Genomic DNA, 22,275 nt, shown 5'->3' on the forward strand with positions numbered 1-22,275 from the left:
TCATTATTTAGAAATAAACCCCAAGAGGGTGATTAGACCCAGACATGAAGCTGAGTGGTCTTTATCTTCCCCTTTTCTCATCCTGCTTATTACACAGCTACACTTAAAAATCATAGACTCTAAAGTCTAAACTAAAGTAACAACAACGCACATTTTAAAGGATTTCATTACATTATGCCAGGTGTGTCCAGTGCAACGCAGTCTGCTCAGCAACCAACTTCAAATAATTTCAAAAACATTCTTGAATGTACTGTTTAGCTGTAAATGACATTGTGTGTTTATTTACACAGCTGCAATGTTGGATATGGGCACAAATAAGGCAACACAGATTGATATAAGCCAGGTGCTCTGAGTCTTTGATTAGACAGTGGTCTGTTATTGAGTTCAGTGGTCATTATTTAAAAAAATAAGATGGTTGAATTCAATGTTCCGAATCAAGCATTCAACCAAGCAGTGTAATAATGCGTATTATTGTTGACTCAGTCTGACATGGATTTGTTGCAGAAACGTCTTGAGCAGAAAACGGTCTCGGCCAGCGCGACTCCCCCGGGTATCCCCACCACAGCAGCCACGACCCCCAAAGTCATAGTTGGCTCATTGTCGGGCCAGGTTGCCCCCGGAACCAAGGTCGTGCTGACCACCAAGTTGGGCACCCCTGTCACATTCCAGCAGAACAAAAACTTCCAGCAGTCCTTCGCTACCTGGGTCAAGCAGGGTCAGAGCACACAAGGTATGTAAAAGGTGGCCCCAGCTGGTTTCCCTTGAGGATGATGAGGCTGTGAGGGTGACTTGAGCTGCATTAACATTGTGAATCACATCTTGACATCATCAAGATGTGATTCACAATGTTAATGATTTTTCTCAGACCTCCGGTTCTAGGAAACACAGAATGGGGGGACTTTTTTATTATTTCAGCTCTAAGGTATATTAATGACATAGTAAAATGTTGAAAATGAGTGGTATGCCCCTTTAAGGACCAGCAAACTAAATGTATGCAATACAATTTTTTCCACCAAAATGCTTTTTCTTTTATCCTTATTTTCCTTTCAAATTCTTCTTTTTTGTTTTTGTTTTTAATCTTTCTTGTTCAAAACATGCAACAGCAACTACTGTATATCTGCCATTGCAAATGAAAGGATTTCTGTCATTTCATCAATGGCAACTGTTCTATAGAGTATAAAAAAGTGCGTTTGTGATTTGTGAAGTGCCTGGAAGTAGCGCTTGCTCTGTCTTCTCTCGGTCTCGCTCGCTCTCTGACCCTCTACCGCACTCTATCATCCTCTCTTGGGCGTTTTCCGTTTGCTGTCCAGAGACAATACAGTGAAATTTTTAACTATCCAAACCGATAACAAAACAATATACAAAAATAAAAGAAAGGTGCAATTCTGGGAAATTGCAAATGTGGTTGCACTGACACGAGTGAGTCGCGAGGAATCCACTGGGAAGTGAACTCTGTCTTACCGTTTATATATTGTGATGTCATGTGAAGCATGACTACAGTGTGTGAAGCATGACCAAAAGCTTCACTTTTCTGTGGTGCAAAAGTTAACAAAAAGCAGGCTCGATTTGCTGGCAAAGACTGAGAACAATAGTGTTGCCTATAGCAACCACACTAAAAACAAATCACACTTGTGGGAAGTGAGGGGTGCTCTTATCATCATACATCACATTCTGTGCTCAGCCAATCCAATAATTTCCGTGGTACAAACAAACAGACACACAAAGCTGGGCTTTGGGCTAGCACCCCTCAAAAATTGGGGGGGAATTTGGATTGTTGCAATCATGAAAAAGCTATAATAGAGGATTCTGATTACTTCAAATAAATTCTCTCTTTTTTTCGGTTCATACATGCATACTATTTGTAAAGGCAAATATGAGTGAAATGCTCTCATTGTAGAGCCGATGTGGTCTCCTTACTTCCTCTTCCCTTCGAATCAGGAGAATCTGATGTTTCCATCACTGCCAATCAAAGCAAAAAAATATATATATATAATAATAAATGAATAATAATATATCCCACTTCTTTACACCTGTAAGCCTGTGATGTGACAATAAGGTTAATTCTATACCCATGCCAACTGCAAAGCCATTTATCCTGTGAATGAATGAATGTCGTTCGTTAACCTTTACCACTAAAGACTAAAGCCAGATGTTAGTGGGTGTTTTTTGTCCAGTGGGAAAGGGGCTTAACTGTCCACATTTTGTTGATCAAAGGGGTTTTGGGTTGTACATGTTTGAGAGATGTATTTACATATGTGGCGTGTTTGTTGCTTGACTGCAATAAATCACACCAGGGTTCTAATTTACACAATTTATCTCCGCATGGAAACTCTTCTTGGAAATGACTTGACTTCCTATTTACACTTTCTGTGTATATGTAATCTGCTTTTTCCTCTTGACTTCAAAGCTACGAATTACATTTTCATACTAAACACTTTCAGTCAGTTTGTCATCAGTTGGAACATCAGATCAATTTGCTTACCTGTCCTCACCATAATATAATTTATCACATACAATCTTTTGAAATGTGTGTGCAACTGTGCAGTGTGCACTTTGCATAAATGAAGATATTAAATATTTGTAGTAGTAGTAGTAGTAGCAGCCATATATCATCGTATTATATTCGGTTTATTTTGTATTGTGCTATATATATATTATTTATATGATGGTGGCATTTTTGGGTTTTCCTCTTAGGAGCATCAGGAACCGTAACCACCGTGTCCACGTCTGGTGGACAGACCTTCCAGATTACCGGCACCACCGTAGGGGGCAAGGTTCTGACTGCCAAGCTGCCGCTGCCTGCCAACAGCAAGATTGTAACGGTCAACGTGCCAACCACGCAAGGAGGTATGGTTATGGTACCTTTTTTAAACAAGCTCCACCTTGAGCATAGAACATCATACTGTAAATGTTCAGCTTTTATTTTCCAATGTAGCCTTTTCCTTTCCATCCAGCATCCATTTTGAGATGTTCATATTGGTGTTTTTACCCCAAGGGAGACCACACCTGAGACGGTTCAAATATGTCGGAGCATCCGATTTAGGTCTGAGATAAGTTGTTGTCGTCAGTTAAAAGCCTTTTAGTGTGCCAACCACGGACTTGGCTCTGTAGACGGATGGCATCTGTCTGAACTCATTTGCTGAACTCTGAGCTATTTCTTCCAGCCGCTGGAGGCAACACCGGAGACGTATGAATTTTCTTTGTCTACAAATTGGGTGCAAATTGGACATGCCTCTTTTCCTTGATTGCAACTGTCAGTATACCAAGGATCCTGCAGCTTCAGACGGACTTAAAACGTCTAAATATTGAGCTATGCAAAACCGTCTCCTTATTTTCTGCCACACTGTTGAATTAATCAGAGGTTAACTTAACTTAACAGTTTTGTCCAGACTATCAAGAAATGTGGAGGAAGTTTTATTAGATTTGAATGCGAAGCAGTCAGTTATTCTCCTCATTCCTAGTGATGTACGGTACTCTTTTGTTATTAACTACTGATTTAGTAATATATCATATAAATAACATTTGTAGAATTTGCCTTAATGGGTTAATTGTTTAGACGCTATCCTCTTCTTATACCTAGTAACCATATTCACACTGCTGCTGCAATTTTGTTCATTATACCAGAGTATGACGATACTTGTCATAGTATGACAATAAAATGGCTACCCTGTGAATATAGTCAATCACTCTGGTAGCATGCACCTTGGCTTGAGGCCTCCCCTACAGTCTTTGCAGGCCGGGTTATGTCCCTGTTTTATTTTCAAGTGACCGCCAACACAATAAGCACTGTGGGCCCTGCTCCCACATCACACAACCACTACCTCAGTCCAGTGTGCTGACCTACTGTGAGCCTGCCTCACTGTGGCACACGCCGTGAGTCAGTGGCTTAGTCTGGAGTGGCGCATCACTGCCTGGTTATGTCCTGTCGGCATGGTAATCTAATAAGAAAAGCTGTTATTTTGGTTGGATGGTTTTGTGGACGCTAAACTTGTGTAGTCTGAGATTCTAAATCCAGACATTGCTTTTGAAGTACTTCTTACTAAAAGAAAAAAAGGTCAATATTGACCCGACAGATGAGGCGACGGTTGATGCTGAGCAACCGCGTGGGTCAGTCTGTGGTTCTGTCGGGTAACGGGATGATGAATGGCTCATAACACCTGTTAGAGGTGGTCCTGGTTCAAATGGACCGAACAATGTGCATTAGCAATACACCCATCCATCTACCGGTACATTACATGGGCAAGGTGGTTGCACCAGATGAAATATCAGAGAATTATGTGTAAGTAAGCTATTCCATTATACAGTTAATGGTTTCACTCCTATGATGCAGTTCACTTAGCCAACCCGGCCTTGTTCAAAGCTTAGCAAAGCTGTGCCTAAGAACAGGCTCAAAATGTCCCAGATATTCCACTGTAGGTGATTCAGTGCCGATGCCTTAATCAAGTATTTTATCACATTGATCCAACTATTATGGGCAAAGACATGCTTTAATAAGCTTTGAGCTTAGAAGTCATGAAGAAAATGTTGATTGATTTAGGGTCAGGGTTAATTTTGTCAACTAAAGCTATGATGAAAAATGTTCGATAAACTCAATACCTAAATTATATCTAAGCTACGATGACAATATGAATATTGAATATATATATATATATATTGACAATTTCGTCAACAAATAAAAACTAGACGAAAATGTTAGGGAGGTACTAGTGGAGAACAAAAATCAAGTAAAAATGTCATACAGATTTCATTTAAACTTGAAATAAAATGCAAGTTAAAGAAACCACCACTGACTTAGTGACTTGAACTGATTAGATAAGTGAATGACCCACAGTTGCTTATCTTGAAAATAAAATTGATACACTGAATGAGTGTAAAGTTTAACTGTCTTCAAATTGAAACAAATAATTATGTACTAATAGAAGAATGCATGGTTGAAAATTGAAACCTGTTGAATTTTAGTCTGACTTGATTTAGTTGACTAAAACCTTATGTTGTTTAGTCAATTAAGACTACTAGACCTGTACATGCCCAAGCAACTTGGGAACCTAATTATACCCGTTGTCAACTTGTCATAGCACCCGCTTTAACTATCTGTCTGTGTCCCTTTTGTGCCCATACTGTATATGGGGATCTCTGTATCTGTCTGTCTGCCTGTGCCTGAAGAGTGCAAAGTGACTGTGAAAAGTGGACTGGTTAAGTAATCAATTGGCAGGTGTGTGGTTGCCATTGCCATGGCAATCAATTGGCAGAGGCTGGAAATTGCACAGGTGAGAGGACTTGGCCTCATTAGGCCCACTGGCAGAGCCAGAGGCTGGAAATTGCACAGGTGAGGGGATTTAGGCTGATTTGGCCCACTGGCAGAGCCTGACCATAGCCTTTTGTGGTGGTTCTGGAGAACCGTGGGTCCAACCGACTCGATACCGTGCACTGCACTCCCTGCGGGGGTGTGGAACGCGTGTTGATTGAAATCGGTGGGGCAAACGGTTCTCGAGTTACGTGCATTACAACCGTACACACACGCAGACAGACACACACACACAGACGTGGTGCATTTATAGTAGGATTCACTCAAACTAAAACAATTTCAGATGACAGAATTTTTTTTTTTTTTTTTAAGATATTTTTTTGCGGCTTACGCCTTTTATTGAATTTTGAAGGGACAGACAGTAGGCTGACAGGAAACGGGAGAGAGATGGGGGGATGACATGCAGTAAAGGCCGTGTCGGGTCCGGGAGTCGAACCCGCGGCACACTGCGACTGGATTACCAGTCCGGTGCCCAGACCGTTACGCTACGGCCTGGGCCAGATGACAGAATTTTGACCTTGAAACTAAATCAATCTGTGCTGTCCTGTCACAGTTAACACTGTTTAGGATAGAGATAGCAGCCCCCCCTCCACACACACACACAAAAAGGAAGAAGATGAAGGGGGGGAAATCGTCTTTGAAGGGGAGACTTGCAGTTGAGGTGGAGTGAAACCAGTTAAAGGACATGTATATTTATCCAGCATGACTGTTTGGCCACTGTTTGTTTTGGAAGGTCTTAAGGAAGTTAAGCAGGAAAACAAGTTTACCGTGAGGTCTGCTTCCCCAGACAGGTAACCCTCTATGGAGGGATTCCATTTTTCTTTTTCCCCCCTTTACTTTTTTCTCTCTTCCCCCTGCCACTGAATGAAAGTGTGCCACTACACTCGCTAGTCTCACTACTCCATGACTCTCTCTGAAACAGCTAGGCCATAGAAGTGAGTGTTTGATGTGAGACCAGAGCTGCAAACTCCCCAGGTCTTACGACCGGGGGGCTTAATGTGCCCTGTTTGAAGAGGGGCACCCTTGATGTTACAGGTTTACCTGCTTGCTCGTGGTTGAAAAAAGGAAAAGGTATGTCGGGGGGGGGGGGGGGGGGGGGGTGCAACACTCCAGGGGCTTAGAGAAGGGTTTCCGTTTCAGGCCTCGGTTCACGTGAGCTCCAAAATACGTGGAGCCCCAGCAAACAAATATGAAGTGTGCCCTTTGTCAGAATGAAGTCGAGATGTAGCGTCTGAACTCATGCATGATTCATAAGGGCCTTCACACATGATGGGGGCAAAGCAGCCTGACTTTCAGCGCACCTTTTGAAGATTTTGTTGACCTTGTTCGGCTAATATTTACAGTGGTCATGATCTAAGGCCGGCGGCTTCGAAAGACAGGGAGCCTACAAATAATTCATTGAGTGATATCAATACCAGCCCTCCACCCAACCACCTCTTGTCCTGTGTAAACTTGTTGCCACTTCTTCAAATACATAAATTGCATTATGGAGATTCTTGGTACTACTTACGCAAGGAAGCAGAGTTCATTTTTAACACATTGTCTGCTATTGACGTATACAATTATTCAATCGCCAACTGGTATCTGCGTTTGATATATGTGACCGGGGACAGTGGTTTGATATACAAGGGGGACATGGTCATTTTTCAGTTCTTTACACTGCACACTGTAACCTTTCATATGATGTATTGCTCATTGAAATTGAAAAGAAAATGAAGAAGATATGACCATCTGAAACTTGTTGAACCCGAAACACCAAAGTGCAGAATTTGCCCTGCAAAGTTTTAAAAGAAGAATATACCGGGTTGCTTATTTCTCTCGCAGAATCTGGCAACCCCGCAACGATAGCTGTTAGCTACATAAGCTAATATATTGATATCAATCCTGTAGCTAAAACAAGTACATTATCGCGCTATATTACATATCGATGCGATCTGCGTTATTATGACCTTAATTTTCATGGCAGGTACATTCCAAAGCAACTAATAATAACCACGTTATGGTGACATAATGTTACGTTTACATTAAATGCATTCGAGTCTTCTTCTTCTGCTATTGAAAATAGCAAGCCATTTCAGCATGTTCCATTGTTTTGATGACCAGTGCCCCTAGCTGGAACATTAGCATGAATTAGCTTTAGGAGGACCGAAAATAAACACACTTTTTACAAAATACGATTGTTAATACTTCTTTCTCTGCTATTTCTGTTAGCCAGTTAGTAAAAGACTAGTATTATCTCCCAAAACGATTGTGTACAAAAAGGCAGATTTTAGCGGAATTTGCATACTTTAGCAGGGAAGCTGTATTTCTAGTTAGCATTGATTAACAAAGAACTTTGCTTTGCTTTGCCCCAAAATACGCAAAAATAATCTGTAATTATAGAGACATTTTTGCAACGTAATCACAACGACTTAATGACACTAAAACGACTTTCTGATGGAATAAAAACATTCTTTAACATTCCAACTGTGTTAATGTGGCTAAAAACGAAAACAACAAAAAAAAGAAAAAAAGTAGTTTGGACTAAAGTTTCATTACTGCCGACTTGTGGTTGAAATCACTGGGAGCGGTCACATATATGTTTTATACCGCTTTATATGGATCTGAAATGTCACCGCTAAAAAACAACTTTTTGCCCTGAGCCGGTTGCTAGGCAACGCCTTGCTTTCCCCTGCATGCACAGTGTGCTCACACATGCCTAGACTACTGTTATAATTGGGATCTTCTATGGCAAAAACTACGCCGCTGTCCATTGTGCTGATCAGACGTCCGAGGTTCGGATCTGATTTCTGATTTTTCATCGCATCGCACTCTGAATATAAAGTTTCAAGAGAAAGATCGCTAGCGTGAGCTAATGCTAACATTAGCCTTTTCCTACTATAGAGACACACAGGGACTACAAATTTCACGCCCCCAAATGAGACCGCGTCCTCACTTCTGGTCCGTTAGAACGGTGTACTGCAGACCAGCCCATAGAAGTCCATTGAAATTCAATTCAACTGTAGTTAGCCTACTTTTAAAATGTAACAAATAGAACGTTGTTATTCATGTCTATATTTTGAACATGTCACAGGCTTACTAATATGTTCTACCTACCACGGAGCTCCGACGGTGTGTTTTACCGTTGTCAACTTGTTGTATAATTAATTTGGCTGAATAGTTGGGAAAATAACCCAGCTAAATGGAGGAGTGACATTATATATCCTGACATTTTCCTAGTGAATTCTCAGTATTAATAATTATTCTTGCACAAATGAAAAGAAACACAACAAATATATCTGTGTATTGAAAACCTCAAGGGATGCGACCGTGACGTATACATTTACAATGCTAGCACTTTTGAATCTCTGGAGTATATTATAGTACATTGTGGGTTTTATATTTAGATGGCAGGTATGTGACATTGAAAAGGACAAATCAAACATATGGGACACTTTATTAGAACACAAAAACAATCGCTACAGCCTCAGTAATCAACCAGTGAAATAAGGGTATTTTATGATATCTCTCATAGGGATCGCATTGACAGCTGCAGTACACGGTTCAAACGGACCAGAAGTGGGGCCACGGTCTCATTTGGGGGCGTGACATTTGTAGTCCCCGTGTGTCTCTATGGAGGTCTGCAAACCTCCGAGTGGGAAAACGTAATTACAGACTTGTGATGGGCCACGTAACTAGCCGTCAGTAGGCCCCCACGCAGGCTTGTCAGCGGGCCCCGTTTGCGTTGTCTGTCACGCTAGTTACGCCCCTGACCCCCCTCTCTCTATCTCAGGTATGATTCAACAGAAAGTGTTGGGGATCATCCCAACCAGTTCGGCAGGCGGTGCCCAGACCTACACCACATTCCAGCCCCGCACCACTACGCTCAGCATCAGGCCCAACACCCCTGGCTCCCCTCAGCAGGTAACTACCGGAACTACTGGCCTGGATGCACGGAGACATTTTCCAACTAACTGTTGATTGTTTCATTCTGAGGTTAGCAGTGGTTTGACTCATCGTGTGCTTTCCAGGTGCTGACCACCGGAGGTCAGATCCGTCCTGGAATGACTGTGATCCGAACTCCCATCCAGCAGGCAGGAGCCCTGAGCAAGAACATCCTCCGTACACCCGGCCTAGTGGTCCAGCAAGGTAAACCTCTCTGTCTCTCAGTTTCTCAATCTCTCTCTCTTTCTCTCGCTCTCTCGGCTCATAAACCTCTCAGCTACACACTGACGCACTAAATCGGAATTCGATCATACCCCATTATTAAGGCAAGGGAGTTCATGGAATGTGCATATGTATGAGCCGGTCATTTATGCACTAAGCACAACCCGATAACCCCATTGAAACACCTTGAACAAACTATGTAACGGAGTATGAAAAAGGGTTTAATGATTAAACGAGTTTACATTTCAACATTCTACACACTCAAATTGTATAATGGCTTTAATCACCCATATGCAGTGTTCTAGTTAGACTACCGGTAGTTATATCCTCCCAAACTAACCATTTGCTTGGCTTAACTCCATTATTCCAAATAAATTGGGTATTTTTGTGCATGTAAACATCAGATAATAATGATCTTGTTACCCATCATGCCCATGCCCAGGTCAAGGTGGACAACAGGTGCTGACCCAGATCATCCGTGGCCAGGCAATATCCACACCAATATCTGGTGCCACCACCATGGCGAGCCCTACTTCACCCGGCACACAGCGGCCTCAGCTGGGCCAGAGTCCAGCCAAACTGACATTGTCAAACCTCACACAGCTCACACAGGTTGGATCATCAGTCCTCTCACACTCGTCTCATTGTTACTAAGCAACATAACTCAATAATTTTGTTCCATAAGACACCAGGATTTAAACTACCTCTAAAAATGTGTAATATGCCAACAATACAAATGAACAACCAAGTGATCTCTTATACTAGATGAGATGTACAGACGGAAGAGATTCGGAGCTGACCTATCCTCTTTCCACTCGCCTCTCTCCTCCTCTCCTCTCCCCTCTCTCGTCTATCTGCCCTCGCTGACCCAGAAGTCACCAGGAGTGGCCCCCCAGCAGCATCTGACGGTGATGATCCAGGGTCAGGGTCAGACCACTGGCCAGCTGCAGATCATCCCCCAGGGCGTGACCGTGATCCCCGGCCCTGGACAGCAGCTTATGCAAGCCCAGTTGCCCAACGGCCAGGTCCAGCGCTTCCTGTTCACTCCTGTTGCTCCCACTGCCACGCCCACCGCAAACACAGGTATAACCACATACACACACAAGTCAATGCAGCCAATACAAAAGATAAATACAAGGTCAATATCTTAAGCCCTAACCACACCAATGGGTCGCCATGCAACTCCTTGCAAACAAATGCTTTGCGAGGAGTTTGATGGTGACCTATTGGTGTGGTTTGGGCCATTGAATTGAGTCACTTGAGTCGACGTGCAACAGGACATATCACACCACTGGGACGAACGTTAAAACCATCTTATCCCGTATCGACCCTTTGGTGTGGTTAGGGTTTGAGTTGTCCATGACATGAAATCGTTTGTTATACTGGGCTAAGCAGATGGCAATGTCAGCCGTCACCCTTATTCACATACAAATTCTCTCTCTCCATCAGTTACTACGGCTGCCGGACAGCCCCACTCCGCCACCCCCACTAAGACCCCAGCCCAGCCCGCCCAGCAGGCCGCTGCCCCGGTCCAGGCGGGTGCCACCCCGCTGGCCGCCACCAGCACCCCTCCCTCTGCCACCCCCCAGGGCCAGTTGCCCCCTCAGACTCAGCCCCACATGCCCATCCAGTCTCCTACACCGCTGCAGGTGAAGACGCAGGGAGGGAGGACCCAGCTGCAGATCCAACAGAGCCCACATCTGATCAGTGTCCCAGGGCTCCAACAACAGGTACAGTTGGGGCATGAGAGTTAAGCGTGTTACCGTGTTTATATTCAGAAATGCTAATCCTCTCGATTTGATGAACTGGACCCGATTTGGCTACCCGATAGGATACAGCTTTTGTCCCCACAAAATGTCCACAACACATTGACAAAATGGGAAAATGTACGTCATCTTGCAACACGTCTCTTTGCCATCGACAATGAAAGGAGAAATTAGGTCAAATGTCTGCCAAATATGATGTCAATTTGTGGCAACACAAACATTAAATGCCATTGACAATGAATAGAAGGTTATGTATATCCATGGAGGAGCAGGAGACCGGATTACTAACGATATCTACAAGTTGGACACCACCACAATGGTCTGGATTTTAAATAACACCAGAGGGGCTCCACCCGATTCATTTTCATATCACTACACCACCATCATCAGGACAGATGTTTGTATTTTGTATCTGGAATAATGATGGCAACAGCATCAGTGTGTTTGACACTGAGACTGACAACTACGTATTCACACAACTATGTATTCAGTCTACATTTCCAAAAAGGACTGACCAAAAGCAGGGATAACCCATATTCTCACCAGCAATGAAAATAAGACTAGAGGGGATATCAAAAGTAGAGTTGTTCCGATACTGGTATCGGGTATCGGGCAGATACCACCCTCAAGTATTCGTACTCGGAACCGGGCCCCGATACTCTGACCCGAGTACCAAAACATCCAATTGACTCTAAGCTGAACGAATGCAACGGGAGCAAGTCGGACCCAACACTGCAGCAAATCGCCAGAAACAGCCGATCTACAAGCATAAATGACAACTGAAGTGTAGGCATGACAATGAAATTAAATTGGAGAAAAAGGGGGTAACTCAACAAGAATTAGTACTCGTATCGGTACTCTGTATCGGCTACTGGCGAGTACTAAAAATGTAGTACTCTTACTCTGTCTGAAAAAAATTGTATCACAGAAACCTGTGTGCGGCCTAATTGGCTGCATGGCAATATTTGCCAATGTCAATGAAAGGAGAAATTAGGTCAAATGTCCGCCAAATACGACGTAAATGTAACCAACCAATCACATAAATTCAGTTGTTCATGAGATGATGTATACACATTCACCGAAAATGTTGATAAAGTTGCATACCTTGTTTGGTGTAGGTGCTCGCCCAGCTCCAGGCCCAGCAGACGGCTGGAGGAGGCTCCCTCCCCCAGCAGATCAAACTGCAGCTGCCCTTCCACATCCAGCAGCCTGGGGCCACCTCGGCCCCGGGAGGACAGGTACTGGAACTGGAACAATCCGGCATGTTAATTTTACTCTGAGATTGTAAAAAAAATACATTAACAGAATTTCTCTGTGTGGGTTTTTGTTTGATTACCTAATTAAAAAGATGTTTTGTCTTGATGACGATTTGTAGCCCCTAGCAGTGGGGCTCTACGTTTGGCAAAGGAGGTCAGTCTACCCGTCGGTTGGTCCGTCGCAGTCCACCAGTTTTGTCCCAAACAACATATTTTAAATATTGGCCCAACAGCTGCATCGCCATGGAATTTGCTGTGCGCTCTCATGCTCCCCAGGGCCCAATTATTAAAAGTATTTATTTTTAATCAGATTTTCTCAGTAAAGATCATAAAGTTAAATATAATTTAATCATTGATTAAAGGTTTTGAACTCTTGGGACCAAAGGATGATTCCAGGTGATCCAGTGGCCTTTCCCTCTTGCATCACCCTTTGGAAAAACATAATTTATCTCAAAATGTTAAGCGGGATTGCCATAGTGCCACAGTAACTAAGTGTATATATATGTTGTACTGCTACACTATAGCAGGTCATCGTACTGTGTTTTTGTGCGTAGTTGTTGATGTTCATGTCATTGTGTTGTTGTTGTGTGACCTGTAGATGGGCAACGTGGTGACCATCCAGACAGCCTCTGTCCAGGAACAGCTCCAGAGGATCCAACAGCTCAGAGAGCAACAGCAACAGAAGAAGAGACAGGCGGCCGAGGCCAAGAGGGAACAGAGCCTCAATGCGGCCAACCAGAGCGACATCATCGCCAAACAGGTGGGGGAAGGGTGTGTGTGTGTGTGTGTGTGTGTGTGTGTTTTTTCAGGCAGCCGTCCAGCCGGGTCATTCATCCTAGTATGAGGGTCGGTCTCTCTCCCTGCCATCAGTACATAAACATTCCTCGTCCTCAAACCCCGTCCTTACGCTGCCTTTATTTTCACAACCTTCTGTCTGTTTGAACTACCACTTGTGTGTGTGTGTGTGTGTGTGTGTGTGTGTGTGTGTGTGTGTGTGTGTGTGTGTGTGTGTGTGTGTGTGTGTGTGTGTGTGTGTGTGTGTGTGTGTGTGTGTGTGTGTGTGTGCGTGCGTGCGTGCGCAGAGTGAGAGGAAATTAATGTTTTTAGTTGTTGCTGTGTGTCTGTGCCATATTACTATTGTACACGTCTCACTGTCTGTTTGACTTATGCCTGCTATTTTAGGTTTATTTTGGATGTGAATGTCCCAGTATGTGTACATACCAGTGCTTATTTGCATGTCATGTCTGTCTGTCTGTCCATTACTTATAGTTATTTGACAGCTGTGTGTGTGGCCTTTCTGTCTGATTCACATTTCATTATTAATCCTCTTATGTATTATCATGTTAGCTCTCTACAGTAGTTAAGTTGGAGACATTCAAGTCACCAAAACTGTCCCCTTGAAGATGGTTGATTAAAACAATTATCTGTCTGGCTGTCTAATTTGTTGTTGGTTGTGTGTGTATTCTTGTAGGTGGTGATGAAGCAAAATGCTGTGATCGAGCATTTAAAACAAAAGAAGACCATGACACCTGCAGAGAGAGAAGACAACCAGAGGTAGTGTGTGTGTGTGTGTGTGTGTGTGTGTGTGTGTGTGTGTGTGTGTGCGTGTGTGTATATTTACACACATAGGTCATCATCGCCACACCCTAGCTGTCGACCTCTTGTTTGGCAAGTGTGTGCATGTAGCCAAGCCTGTGCACGTGTCCACATGTGCGACCTACATAGCAAAGTCTCCCTCCCTGCAGGGGGGGGGGGGGGCAGTGCAAGGCAGGAGGTTTACATTGAAGTGGTGTTGTGGGTCATGGGAAGGTTCGGACCTGAGCATCACCACACTCACTGCGAACACACCGAATAACATGCACTCACACTGTTCCCAGTGGAAATGACGAGGAGCTCTGAGGAACGTGATCTGCAAAAATAATTGAAAACGCCCATCCCTCGGAGAGTTGACTCTCAACGTTTAAATAACCCTCTTCACCGCCTGTTGCCATTGTCCATGTGTTTCCCTCTAACAAAAGAAAAAAACGTATTTCTGAGGGTAAACATCAACCAAGAATACAATACAATACAATGCATGCACTCACTTATTCTTATCTAGTGACTGAGTAAGGAGAAAATGCCATTTCCTACTGACTCTGACAAAAAACATTTATGATAATACTCGCAGAGTAATGGTTCCAAATGACTCGTACAGAAAACCTCTCAAGGATAGCACAAAAACAAGAGCGAAGTTCTCGCCATGGGCCATCCTTTCCTAGATGTGGGTAGGCAGGTCCTACCAGCATTTCTACCACACAGAGAGGCGTGACCCGTCACCGACCCTGACAACCATGTGTTTGTGTCCACAGCGTGGCCATTCACACCAAGCTGAAACAGCAGAGCCACGCAGCTGTGAGCTCGCAACACCAGCTCCTCATCTGTCTCCTGCCTCATTTGTCATTCTCGTCTCTGCGTGTGTGCCCGTTTGGTACCCCGTCTACTTGTCTGTCTTTAACGACGTCTTCCATTTTTGGAAAACCGAAACGAACCGTGTCAAACCGGGGAACTGAGACCACTGAGATGGTGTGTGTGTGTTAATGCGTGTCATTTAGCTAATTTCTCTACTCTAGGTTAGACTGTCTTCTCCGCATTCTTTTTAATCAGATGGTGCAGTACAGTGAGTACTGATGAAAAAATATACTCCAGGGCTCGACCCATCCCTGACCCTGATAAGAGTGTGATTGATAGTCATTGTGACGTCCATTTAACTACTCACACGTAGGTGCGCTCAACAAGCTATTTTGTTGGTGAAGCCAATGGCTGCCAACATAAACAATCCTTCTCTGTTGGCTGAGAACGTTAGGGTATGTTAGAAAACATACTGCAGAGGGTGAAGCTCAGTGATGAGTATTCACAACCAGAGCAGCACTTTAACTGGAAATTTATTTTATAAAGGTTTTCTACATTGTACTAATGCTTGGTATTATCAGAACCAAACTAAACTTACTAAATATGTTGTTGACTATGTTCCATAATTTTGCATTCTTTTGCAGATAATTTCTGCTCAAGTCTGGAGAAACAAGATATTCTTCGGTTTTGTTTTAGATGTCTGTCTTTCTTTAATCTCTTAGCTATCATATTTTTCCGTTTGTGTCTTTGTATAGTTTGCAGTAAGGCGTGGAAGTGTTTCCTGCTTTATCATGTTTCTAAGAGAAGAGTATGGCTTCCCCATTGCTCATGTACGAGCCTCGGACAGACACTGTCTAAACACTGAGGAATACAATCCTCCCCCTAACATCTGTCATACATGTGACCGAATAACTGGACTCTCTGTAGGCTCACAATATTTGAATTCCCACCATGTCACACATCCTGCCATTTGGCATCACTTTTTATTTAGCTTTTTATAGTAGTATGAATTTATTAAAGGAGTAGTTCGCCCCTTAGATTACTTATTTTCTATCAATTACAAACCCCATGAAGCCTTGAATTCATGGAGATTGTTTTTGTTTGTTTATGTCGCATTCCTAAGCCAATACCTTTAGTGGCGGAGACTCAAAGGTTTGAACAATCATTCTGTCTCTAAAGTTGCTCTTGCTCTCCTCGTCCTTCCATTCCAGGGCGATAGTGTGCAACCAGGTGATGAAGTTCATCCTGGACCGGATAGACAAGGACGAGAAGCAGGCCGCCAAGAAGAGGAAGAAGGAGGAGGTGGTGGAGCAGAAGAGAAGGTTGGCCAACGCCTCCAAGCTCTCCTCGCTCCTCTACCGCCACAAGGAGAGCCTCAAGACGGAGATCCTGAAAAAACGAACCCTGCTCGACAAGGAGCTGCAGCTGGAGGCGCAGGTGCGAGGCAGGGGGAGATGAGAGAAATTGGGATGGGGGGCGGGGGTCTTTGTAGCTTAGCTTTAGCAGAACACTCACTCACTCACTCACAGCCAGACTTGGACTCATTTTTATATCCTACCACATACTGTATTGCGACAGGATAGATAGAAATACAGCTACGTCATTCACCATGTCACCTTTCGTACAGGCCTGTAACCAAGCCATTCTTCATTCCCTCAGGAGGAGCTGAGGAAAGATCTATTACGCCTTCGGAAGGAGAAGGAGAGGGCTCAGGCCGTAGCCTACCAGGCTGCCCAGGCGGCAGCAGTGGCGGCGGCGGCCGCAGCCCGCGGCCCGGCGCCGCACAGCCACCGCACGCCACCGCACGCCACTGCAGCCCCCCACCACCAGCACCACCTCGCCTCCCCCACCAGCACCGCCTCCACGGCACACAAGAGGAAGCGGGAGGAGGATCAGCGGGAGTCGCCGCCCTCGGCCAAGTCCAAGAAGAAGAAGATGATCTCCACCACCAGCAGCAAGGACAGCAGGAAAGACATGAAGCTCTACTGTGTCTGCAAGACGCCCTACGACGAGACCAAGTATGAGTCTGATCACTGCCGCACTTTAATATCTGATCACTACTATACCAGTGGTTCTCAAACGTTCAGGACCTCTACATTCATAAGCATTGGACACAAACCCCATCAGAAAATAGTTTGTGCATACAAGATTTGTGTCGTAAATAGTTTCAAACATGTTTTTGATAATGTTTGTGACACATTGTACACCGATGTATATCGGTTAAACTGGTTAAACTGATTTTGATGCTCTATCTATTAAGACATTTTGCTGTGGGCCCCATGGAACCTAGTCAACCTACTCAAGCACCCCTGGGGGTCCCCGTATTCCACTTTGAGAACCACTGCACCATACCATAACACTACTCTGATCACTGTTCCACACCTTTATATGATTGGTCATTTATTTCACTGTAGTATATTTTATTAAAACTGCTAATTAATTGATCCATGACTTTCTCCCTCCACAGGTTCTACATCGGCTGTGACCTGTGCACCAACTGGTACCACGGCGACTGTGTGGGCATCACGGAAAAGGAAGCCAAGAAAATGGACGACTACATCTGCGTCGAGTGTAAACGTGGCCAAGAGGGCAAAAAAGAGGAGCTGTTCTGCATCTGTCAGACGCCATACGATGAGTCACAGTAAGAAGCTAGGGACAACCTGTGTGTGTGTGTGGGGGGGGGGGGGGATAGCAGCATTTCTTCTTCTTTTAAACTGGATTAATGATTACCAATAATCATTGTGAAAGTGAACTTTTTTCTTTTTTTTGTAGACAATTTTGGGCAATTTTGTTGTTTTGCTTCACCCGCACCAGACTCATGATGTCGTCTCTCGTGTGTGTGTGCAGGTTCTACATCGGGTGTGACCGCTGTCAGAACTGGTACCACGGGCGCTGCGTGGGCATCCTGCAGAGCGAGGCCAACCACATTGACGAGTACGTGTGTCCACAGTGTCAGTCCACAGAGGAGGCCATGACAGTCCTTACACCACTTACGGAAAAGGACTTTGAAGGCCTTAAGAGAATTCTACGTTCCTTACAGGTATGTATTGTAGGAGACACACACACACACACACACACACACACACAGACATAAACATACAGATGTTTACTTAGAAGGGGCGTCCTTAGGTGCTTCCATAGTGTGGTTCAATTTATTAGCTGATTACAGACGGAAGGACAGGGTGCAAAACATACACTCTCCCCATGCCTTCGGCCTGGTGGAGAGAATAAACGGCATAGTGTCCTCTAGACAGGATCATGGGAGTACACAAGCTCTTACATAAATACATGCATACCTCTCTATGAATGCTTAAAGATGCACCCTATGTCCCTATGGCTATGTGGAACACCTGACATTTTCTTTCACGGATTTGGGAAGTGCTAGTACACACTGAAAGACACACACTCATGTTCACCTGCACATACACATACTTCCTCATTCCCCTCAGGAGTCAGGAATGTCCTCTCGCATGCACACACGCGTGCTGCGTCCTCCTCCCTCCAGAGATGTGTCAATCTCACAGTTGTTTGTTTTTTGTCCATAAGCATGGATTAAAGTTCTGTCGCCACGACTGATTTCAATCATTTGGAATCCATAGAAGTCAGTATTGACCTTTTGCAGACCGCGGCCATGTTGCCATCAGAGTTTGGAAGCACTCGTTTTCAGTAAAGCAATGTCCTGCTGCCTCTTGCATTATGTGCTAATTCAACACAGGTGGTACGCAGGGAAGTTAAGTGATATCTAACGAGCACTTCCGAACTCCAGAACTTAGACAAATAATCACCTGCAAGGACAGAAAGTAACTCATAACATGATTATAGTGGATTTTTATGAAACAAACACTTAGATAGAAAGATAATAATTCAAGCTTTCCGTACAGCTGCAATGTTGGTGAGTTTGACGTTGTGTAATACAATCAGATAGTACTTTTCTGTTTGGATGAATGGTCTGCCAATGGGAGGTTGCACCTAGGTAGCACCTTGCCATTAACTTATATGGTAAGATGGCCGCGGTCTGCATATGCAGAATAGAAGTGTGTCCTGCACCAAAAATAGGCTATCTACAAGCTTACAACATGTTTTCAGAAAACCCTAATGATCTCAGATATTTATTTCATAACCGCAATCGTTAACGCCTCAATCTGCAATTTCTTCAACTGGTTAGCTGTATGGCTACCAAAATATCATCATTTTACATATTGTTAAGTGTGTAGGACACGCAGCGCTAGTGTGTGGTAACTCATTTCACGCTGTTTCACAAATTACATATTAGGACATGGCCTAGCAAAAAAAATTCAGTTGTGAGATTTTATTATGCTTTAATCCATACATAAGCCTCAGCGTTTTCTCTTCTCCTTCAGGCACATAAAATGGCATGGCCCTTCCTGGAGCCGGTGGATACTAATGATGCCCCAGACTACTACAAAGTTATCAAGGAACCAATGGGTGAGTAGAGGCATTGCTGACCTGTCTGTGTCCACATATACACATCTGACCCCCATCTGAAAATGTTTTCTGTGAAAGAGTATAGGCCTATATTCAAAGATTTGCACACATTTTCACGATATTTCAAAAATAAAAGATGAACTATGAGCTTGTAGATCTGCTATTTTTCAACAGCTACAGTTTAAAATAATGGTTAAAATGGTTTAAAGCTATGGGGTGACACAGATGCTCAGATCTAAATGGGTTAACAGAAGGAAATTATAATAAACCACGTTTTAGTTGTGTGCTCACACACTAGTTCTTCGCTCTTTATATTTCTTTCTTTCTTTCTAAATACCTTACACTTTTTTTGTCCTTCCACATACTTTGTGCGAGCCCACACAGTTTCTGCAGGAACTGCTTTTCTAGTTATATTCACATCTCTATTCTCCAATCCCTGTGACTGTATGTAGGCAACACAATTTTGGTGTGTCTTTACCTGTAATTTTAATAATACTAATAACATTGAAATAAATTAATGCATAGACAAAAACCTCATCAACTTGTATACACACACACACACACACACACACACACACTCACAGCCTCTTAAAGTGTTGCGGCCGGCCAGTTACCAGGAAGAAAGCCCTCCAACTCAGATCAAACCGGCCGTGTAAATGGGAACTTGCGTCACCGGGGCCTTTTTGAACTTCCACACAAACAAACCGTTAATGAGCGGCTCCGGGCCCCGCCGGGCTCCTGGTGGAAACAGCCCAGAGAGCCTCAAGCAGCCAGCCCCACACTCTGGCTCCTGTTGGCCTGCATGGCGCTGGAAACTACCCCCTTCTTCCTCCTCCTCTGTCCACCTCCACCTCCTCTTTTTCTACCGCAAGAAAAAGACCTTGTTGAATTAAAAAAAAAAAAAAATGTAAGAGAGGGGCGTCTGGCCGGCGTAGCTGCGGCCCTTCATCGCGTCAGGGTTTTTTCGAGATGAAATCAGAAGACAGAGAATAAGGAGGCCTTTGATATATCGGCCATGAGGTCTCTGAGTCAGGGTGGGGGCCGATGGAGGTTGAGACTCGGGATCTGTTTGTTTAAAAGCTGAGCCCCAGGGACGCGGCACGCAGCAAACCACTGGCAGCAGCAAATTATATGAAGAGCCCAACCAGCTCTCTCACTAACGAGCTCAATCTATTTATTTTTTGTTTTAGTTTTATTCAACCTTCTATTTTCTAAGGCTGTACCCTAGCCCTGTTTTTAGGACTCGAACTTCGGCAGGAACTTTCGAGCGAACATCCAAACTATTCGTTTCTAATTAATTAAAAAAATTACCTTTTGAGCTCCGAACCTCGGCGTTTCTAGTTTCTACTCTGCTACAATGTTATGCTTCCCACACACATGGGAAGAAGCAAAAGATGCTCACAGACAGTGTATTTGTGTAGGCTAGTCGTTAAGCAGCAGGAGGACGTTTGTTAGCAGCTCAACCAAACCAAACGTCCAACATAGATAAAAGTAATTACTCACCTACTGCTGCAGGTTCCATAAGTAATCCCAGTGTTGTTCAAGATGCATGGTTTTCATATTGTAAATAATTATGGTCGCGTGGTTTAGCGACTACCACTATGACTATGAGAGGAGCACGTAACTTTGGGAAAGTGTCATAGTAGCTTGTTTACAACTGAAACGGACTTCCTGTGCACTGACTTCCTCTTCAAAATAAGAGCCACGTGTAATGATTAGTCAACACTAGTTTTATTTCTAAGTCTACTTACAGGACGTTAACATCAGATTTGAGTTCCTTTTGAATGCCTGTCAGATTTCTTTGCATAACTGTCTCAGCTGTTGGTGCGCAAATGCGCCTTGCATTCCTTTGATCTACCGCGCAGAAAACATTTTGACGACGTATGCGCACTGGCGCACCGGTTGTGTGCCCCCCTGATAATAACATCTAAACATGTTATTGTAACATATAAAAACAACATGAACATAGTACTCTTATTATGCATATCGCATTCTCGCCGAGATATATTTTCGAGAAAAATAACAAAAAAAACAATGGTTCAAGCCCATTAATTAAGATTCAAGTGCCAACCCTAACGAGCGAACGTTCGAACCCCGAATGTTCGGGGACAGCCTTACTATTTTCAAGGGACTAAGTAGAACCAATCAGATATCTAACTAAGATTTTTGTTTTATTCAAGTGGCAAAGTAGAACCATGAAAGATCTTTGTATTCAGTGATGCGTCAGAGGTTTGGTTCATTTGGCAGCAGCTGTGTTCACAGGAACTTCAGTCTAATGACATTCTCCTCAGGAATGACAGCGGGTCAGATGTCGGTAATTGATTTTGACCAGTGAGTCGATTGGGGTTAGGGCTGGCGGAGGCTTTGAATTTTTGCTGTCACATATAAAATGATGAACTGTACTCCAAAGATGCATATTTGAATGCTTATCAAGCACATGCCACAAAGGCTGCAATTACTTTGAAGCAAGTATGCAGATTTCTGGAGGCAAGTCGATGAGAAAACTCGTGATATACTGCTAGATCCTCATTGACTTTCCTGCCAGAAGTGCTTTTCTTTTCTGCTGCGTATGTGATGTTTTGTCTTTGGCAAAGAGCCAAATGGTATTGAGTAAGTCCATCTCTCATCTCCCTGGTGCACAGACCTTTCCACCATGGAGGAGAGGTTGCAGAAGCGCAAGTACATCAAGCTGACGGAGTTTGTGGCGGACATGACCAAAATCTTCGACAACTGCCGCTACTACAACCCCAGTGACTCGCCGTTCTACCAGAGTGCCGAGGTCCTGGAGACCTTCTTTGTTCAGAAGCTCAAAGGGTTCAAAGCCAGCAGGTAAGATGCTGGCAACTGTGACAGTGATGTCACTTGCTGCTCACCGCCCCCCTACCTCGAAAATAGGAGTCATTGATGGTACAGGGAAGGAGTGCAACAGGGTTACCTTCACTCACACTCAGTGTATTGTCACTGAACG

At 43.9% G+C, this 22,275-nt stretch overlaps 1 protein-coding gene across 5 annotated transcripts in view; it reads left to right on the top strand.

Annotated features, from left to right (window-relative positions):
• The window catches only part of LOC310858798 (nucleosome-remodeling factor subunit BPTF-like), a 53,128-nt gene that overhangs the window by 26,600 nt on the left and 4,253 nt on the right, over positions 1-22,275 (top strand). For all 5 annotated transcript variants that reach the window (XM_083765060.1, XM_083765062.1, XM_083765061.1 and 2 more), the window contains 16 exons: positions 505-730; positions 2,695-2,847; positions 9,078-9,208; positions 9,316-9,433; positions 9,894-10,063; positions 10,324-10,534; positions 10,901-11,181; positions 12,336-12,455; positions 13,072-13,233; positions 13,945-14,027; positions 16,073-16,298; positions 16,521-16,879; positions 17,329-17,502; positions 17,709-17,901; positions 19,223-19,307; positions 21,950-22,136. In XM_083765060.1, the coding sequence (XP_083621186.1) occupies positions 505-730; positions 2,695-2,847; positions 9,078-9,208; positions 9,316-9,433; positions 9,894-10,063; positions 10,324-10,534; positions 10,901-11,181; positions 12,336-12,455; positions 13,072-13,233; positions 13,945-14,027; positions 16,073-16,298; positions 16,521-16,879; positions 17,329-17,502; positions 17,709-17,901; positions 19,223-19,307; positions 21,950-22,136 (2,879 nt within the window). The remainder of the gene's footprint in view (positions 1-504; positions 731-2,694; positions 2,848-9,077; positions 9,209-9,315; positions 9,434-9,893; positions 10,064-10,323; positions 10,535-10,900; positions 11,182-12,335; positions 12,456-13,071; positions 13,234-13,944; positions 14,028-16,072; positions 16,299-16,520; positions 16,880-17,328; positions 17,503-17,708; positions 17,902-19,222; positions 19,308-21,949; positions 22,137-22,275) is intronic.

The sequence above is a fragment of the Protomyctophum parallelum genome (assembly GCF_964188405.1).
Source record: "Protomyctophum parallelum genome assembly, chromosome: 5".
NCBI lineage: Eukaryota > Metazoa > Chordata > Actinopteri > Myctophiformes > Myctophidae > Protomyctophum > Protomyctophum parallelum.